At 35.0% G+C, this 6,012-nt stretch overlaps 2 protein-coding genes across 3 annotated transcripts; one reads left to right on the plus strand and one right to left on the minus strand.

Moving 5' to 3' along the window:
* Positions 1-305: 305 nt before the first annotated feature.
* On the plus strand, positions 306-2,788 carry LOC145114680 (chloroplast thylakoid lumen protein). The gene is made up of 4 exons (XM_079050748.1): positions 306-761; positions 1,362-1,501; positions 2,328-2,400; positions 2,500-2,788. The coding sequence occupies exons 1-4, from the start codon at positions 437-439 to the stop codon at positions 2,607-2,609; spliced, it is 648 nt and encodes a 215-aa protein (XP_078906874.1). The 5' UTR covers positions 306-436; the 3' UTR covers positions 2,610-2,788.
* A 155-nt stretch (positions 2,789-2,943) lies between these two features.
* LOC145114679 (uncharacterized) lies at positions 2,944-5,717 on the minus strand. 2 transcript variants are annotated; one of them, XM_079050746.1, is made up of 3 exons: positions 5,599-5,717; positions 5,341-5,431; positions 2,944-4,441 (listed from the first exon to the last, which is right to left on the minus strand). In XM_079050746.1, the coding sequence occupies exons 2-3, from the start codon at positions 5,410-5,412 to the stop codon at positions 3,326-3,328; spliced, it is 1,188 nt and encodes a 395-aa protein (XP_078906872.1). In that variant the 5' UTR covers positions 5,413-5,431; positions 5,599-5,717; the 3' UTR covers positions 2,944-3,325. The 2 variants fall into 2 exon arrangements, with proteins under 2 accessions (XP_078906872.1, XP_078906873.1); XM_079050747.1 differs by having other exon boundaries at positions 5,341-5,711.
* Positions 5,718-6,012: the final 295 nt, after the last annotated feature.

Here is a 6,012-nt window from a genome sequence, read left to right on the forward strand (position 1 = left end):
GACATGAAGGGAATACGCGAAGATGAATATATATGGTTGGTCCATGTAAAAATCATATCAAATATTAACCATAATAAAGAAATAAGAATAAATTTATCTTTAGTCTTAAAGATGATCCTTAAACAATGTTGATAAGAGGGATAATTATCGTAACAATTAAGTTCGAGGAACGAATAGAGTTATAACTGAAATAAATGGACTTATTCAAAAAAGTGCAAAACCACAAGGACGAAGTTTGTAATTTACTCTTTTTACTATTATTATTATGTAGAATTACAAAGTGTAGGAGGATATTAAGAAATCCAATATCTTATCCTTTTGCTACTTCTCTGGCTCTCTCTCAAGTATCAACCAGGCAACCTCTCCAAAAACCACCAACACAAAACATAAAAATAAAAAACAAAATAATAAGGAAGAAAAAAGAAACAAAGTGAAAATGGCAGCGATTTTTCTCTCGAATCCAAGCACCTTCCTCCCATCATCGTCATCATCTTCTTCAGCCTCACACAAACAAGCATCGAGGGGAACCAGTGTATGCAAACCAGTGAGTAAATTACCAAATTGTCCTCCTCAAATCTCTAAGAGAAGCCTATCCATAAGCCTCACTTCCCTTTTCCTCTTGTCCTTAACTGGAAATCCCAATGGTGCCAATGCAGCCATTTTAGAGCCTGATGATGATTTGGAACTCATGGAGAGAATCAAGAAAGACAGAAAGAAGCGGATTGAAAAACAAACCGTACTTAATTCAACCAAAGACAGAGGTTAGTTTCGTCATTTACCCTTTTACTAATTTTGTTCTTCTTTAAATGAGAAAATTTCATAACTTGATTAAGCAAAGTAGTAAGTATTCTCACCAAAAATATAATCAAATGCCTTAAATGTGCTTGGATTATATCTAAAGAAAAATTAATTAATATCCTCCTATTTTTTCTTATTACAAAATGTCCTAAAATATTATTGGAAAAATAAAATTAGACTAGTGTTATGGTTTTGCTATGATTTTAAATCAGTAAGAAAGAACAATAGGAGTATATTTGATTTCTCATATCGAAATATATGATATCATATGAATCATAACAAGTTACTTATTTATCTAACAAAGTCATATCATAACAAAATGAATTTCTTATCATATTTACTTTGTCACCAATTTATCAATCATTTGTAAAACTAAAGTAAATTAATTCGTAAGTCGGAGACAATATGGAACAGGTGCATATATTCGCAATAATATAACACAAGGATTGTATAAATTGGTTGAAAAAAAACGTAACTTTGTTGCATAAATAATTAGTAACCCATCGATAATGTTACAACAAAGGGTAAATGAGTAATTTTGTACAATATTGGGATTTGTGCAGAATATTTACAAGATGTTATTTACAAGCTTAGCAAAGTAGGCCAAGCCATCGAGAACAATGATCTCCCGTCTGCTGGTTCAGTCCTTGGTCAAACCCCTGATGCAGACTGGCTCAAGATGGCCAATGAAGCCCTCTCAAAGGTCCTTATTTTTTCTCCTTCTAATCTCTCTGCTTTATAGGGTTGTACATTGTGCTTTCCTAAATGTACTAACTCTATCCAAAAGGACAGGTATATAAACCATAGAATATATATCATATTACCATAGAATACACATACTGTGTTTTGACTTTCATGTAAGGTACATACAAAACAAGTTAGTACATTATTTAAACATTCACGTGAGGTATAGACAAAACAGTTTGTACTCTCAAAACACAGTACAGTGAGGTATAGACAAAACAGTTTGTACTCTCAAAACACAGTACAACCTGTTTTGTTTTGTTGGTACAAAACAAACCACCAACAAAACAAAACAGGTTGTATTGTGTTTTGACTTTCTTATGGGGTATAGATAAAACAGGTTAAACTGTGTTTTGACTTTCATGTGTGGTATACGGTATACCGACAAAACAAAACAAGTTGTATTGTGTTTCAACTTTCATGTAGGGTATAGACAAAACAGTTTGTACTGCCAAAACACAGTACAACATGTTTAGTTTTGTCGGTGTCAAAACACTGACAAAACAAAACTGTGTTTTGACTTTTATGTGGGGAATACCGACAAAACAAAACAGGTTGTACTGTGTTTTGACCTTCACGTCTATTAAACAGGGACGGGGAGACTGATGTCTATAGGATAAAAAAAAATAATTCTTTTGTAGTAACTGAAAATATGGAATAATTTGGGACAAAGATTCAATTTTATGTCTGTGTAAAAGACGTAAATACCCTTATTATCCTCTTAATAAAAAACAGCCTTAAAAACTGTATGGGAAATGTTGTGGTTGATGTTTGGTTTTGTACAGTTGAGTTCGAGCCCTGAGGAGATGTCTGAGGTGGATGCATTCAACTCGTCGTTGACTTCTTTGTATTCATCAGGTACTATTGAGAATTTTACTTGTAGAGTACAACTACTAATGCGTAAAAGTTACTATTTGAGATTATATGCATTGAATACTTGTTTTTTTTTTGTTGTAGTAACAAAGAATGACATAGAAGCATCGAAATCAGCTTTTGTGGACTCCGCAAGTGCATTTGAGAAGTGGACAACATTGACTGGTTTGGTTGGACAGCTAAAAGGCCTTTGAGCATATTTAGGCTCCTTCCTTTTTTTTTTTTTTTTTTTTGGTTTTCTAATTTAGGGTTCATATGATATGAGAAGCAATTTGCTTTGCATGAATTAAATTCTTCCTTTCATTTTCATAAACCCCCAATTCAATCTTTGATTGTTATGAGATCAAATTAAAATATCTTTTATGCTTTCAAACATACCTTTTTCAAAGCTTTGATAATTCACTGGAATCTATATAATTTACATCTTATACGAATCATGATGCTCTATATTTATCACAAAAAAAATACTTAAAACACAAAAAACACAAAAAAGGAAAGCAATTTGCAACGATTATCAAACACAAATGGTGATAGAACACATGAATGTTTGTGCAATAAAACAAGGGAAATGCAAAAGTTAAAAGCTCATAAAAGAGTTTGCCTATTACATAACGATGATACAGGCATTAACATGACCTCTGTAACCTAGAATAATATAAGCCTATAGACACACAACAAAGACCACAACAAACCATAATAGATGACTACTTTGTTGACGGATTTACCCCCAACAAATGTCACTTCACTTGTGTCTCTTTGATGTTGCTAAAGTTAAAGTTTTTCATGACTCCTAATTAAATCCTATCACAGAATAAGATTTTCACCAAAAGAAAGATGATAAACAAACAACACTAACTTAGAGAACAGGCGGCACCACCACCACCACTGCCGCCGCCACTACAATCACCGGTCACTCTATCTTTATCTCCTCCCATGAAGGATTCTCCTCCGCCACCGGACAACCATTCTCAGCTGCACCACCACCACCGCCTGCTTCCACTTTAGTCGCCGGAACAGCATCCTTGACCACCGGTTCTGGTTCTTCATTGGCGGGCTTGGTTGCGTTCTCCGGCGGGGGCGTTTTAGGGTTTTCAAGTGCTTCTTCATTGACCTCTTTTGCAGGCTCATCCACCAGGGTCATTTCCGGGTTTTCACACTCGTTGACATCTTCTGGTTTGGTTACTTCTTCCGAGGGCATTTTTGGTATTTCAGACACTTCTTCAACAACCTCTTTTACGGGCTCAGTTTCCCCGTTCTTGGTTTCAGCAGCTTTCAATTCATCCGGTTTGATTACTTCCTCCAAGGGCAATTTTGGTATTTCAGAAACTTCCTCACTGACCTCTTTGACCGACTCATCCGGTTTGATTACTTCCTCCGAGGGCAATTTTGGTATTTCACAAACTTCCTCATTGACTTCTTTGACCGACTCACCTTCCAAATTTTTGGTTTCTGCAGCTTTCGGCTCCTGCTGTTCTTCTGGCTTAGTTACTTCCTCCAAGGGCAGTTTTGGTATTTCACACATTTCTTCATCCACCGCTTTTACAGTCTCAACTGCCACTTCCTCTGACAGGGGCATTTCTGGTATTTCACACTTCCCATCGCCCTCTTCTTTTGGTTTCTCATCTTCTTCTCCCTTCATATCGACATCTTTTACAGGCTCAGCCACTTCATCTGCCAGGGGCATTTCTGGGATTTCAATTTTCTCATCATCTTTCTCAATCTTTTCAGAATCCTTCATTTCAACATCTTCTTCTTCTTTCTTGCCTTTCTTGGAAGATGTTGACTTTCTGGGGCGTTTGTTGACCGGTTCAGGATCTGGTGGTGGAGTTGACTTTTCTTTCTCACTGATTCTTGAAGACCTTCTTGGAGTCTCACCACTTCTCCAATCAAACTCAGAAATCTTGGGCCCACCAGGGTGTGATTTCAGGTACTGTTTCAGTTGCTTTGTGTTCTTGATCTCTTCCCCTGTTGGTGAAGTGAACACAACTGCATTCTTATTTGGTGTTCCTCCTTTCGTTAGTGAAAACTACACATTAAACCATGTGTCAGATGTCTAAAATACCCTTCTCACAATTCACAAATGATAGAGAATGAAATCTTGAATAAGAACAAGATAACATTTGATCCATAGAATTAGTAGAAAATCAGATGGGGGGATAGTGAAAGATAGTTGGATGGATCTTTTTGAGTTTTGAGACTCAAAGATCTTACCTATAATTCACCAAACGTAAAACCCCCAAATTACATAATTAAATTTGAAAAAGAAAAACCTAATTTTGAATATAATCAAACTAATCAAAGACTAAAAAGGTTGAAGTGTACATTGGAAACCTAATTCGCAAAGGTAAGGAAACTAAGGAATTCAGATAGTTAGAGTTTGAAATTCCCCTAATTTAAACCCTAATTTCAAGATGTTCTCCACGCAAATCAAAGGTTCGCAAACTGAATTGTAGTGGAAACCCGACTCATAATGTTTAAAATCAAAATAAGGAATTAACATAACTCCAATTGAAAAACCCCTAATTTTAAGTTTAATGAATCGACCCGTATTTTCCTCAAAGAAGTCAAAGGCTGACAAAATTTTCGCATATCTAGAACTCAAATCATAAAATTAAAGAACAGTGTAAACAAAGAAGCAAACCAAATCACATAAAACAAACCAGCGTATATAACTGATGCAAGATAGCATAAAGACGAAACTTGAAAAACATTATTTTTTTTCAAATTAGTGGATACCCACCAAAACCCTAGTTTCGAAAAATCAAACCAAATTTCACCCAAAACGGTTAATTTTCATACAGATGAACTACACCGGAAACCTAATTGAAAGAATTAATAAAGAATGTAAGCAAAAAAGCAGCAAAAGTTAACATAAACCATATTCAATTTAAATTGAAATGTAAAGAGAGGGGAAAGAGAAAGAACCGTTTTCTTCCAGCCCGAAGGTGCAGGGAGTTCCAAGGAAACAACGTCATCGTTTGGACCAGTGCTCGCCATTTTTGAGAACAAAAAAACCCTAAAAAGTTACAAAGACACAAAAAAACCAACCAACTCTATAACTGTTTGTAATCAAGAAAGATAAATGTACTAATCTCTTCACAAATCATAAACTGTAGCAAAAGGAGCGATAAAAGTATAGCTTTCTCTCTCTAAAACTTCGAAAATGATTGATAAACACTCTACCTTCGTGATTCTCTCTTTTTCTCTCTATCTCTCTCTCTCTCTCTCTCCGACTTAGATTTTGTTTCACGAAATTGTAGTTCTTCGAACTGAAATCTCTCTCTTCCGAGAACGGTAAGAAGCATAAATATGTGGGAAAATATGTACTTTTGCCCCTCATCTATAATAAAGTGTATTTTATCGCCCCTGTAGTATAATCATAATTCTTTGAGTCCGATATATTGTTTGTATTTGGGATAATGTCTTAAATGGGTAATATATTTTTCGAATTATTTTTTCACATTTGGTTTTTGAGTTTTTTTTTTTTCATATTTTTCCTTTCAACTTGTTTAACTGTACATAATAAGTCTTTACGACCGGCTATGCCAGATAAATCGGAAAAATGACTTAATATGATAATATATTTCTCACTTTGTA

Source organism: Lactuca virosa, chromosome 5, assembly GCF_052849685.1.
Source record: "Lactuca virosa cultivar CGN04683 chromosome 5, Lactuca_virosa_CGN04683_v6, whole genome shotgun sequence".
Lineage (NCBI taxonomy): Eukaryota > Viridiplantae > Streptophyta > Magnoliopsida > Asterales > Asteraceae > Lactuca > Lactuca virosa.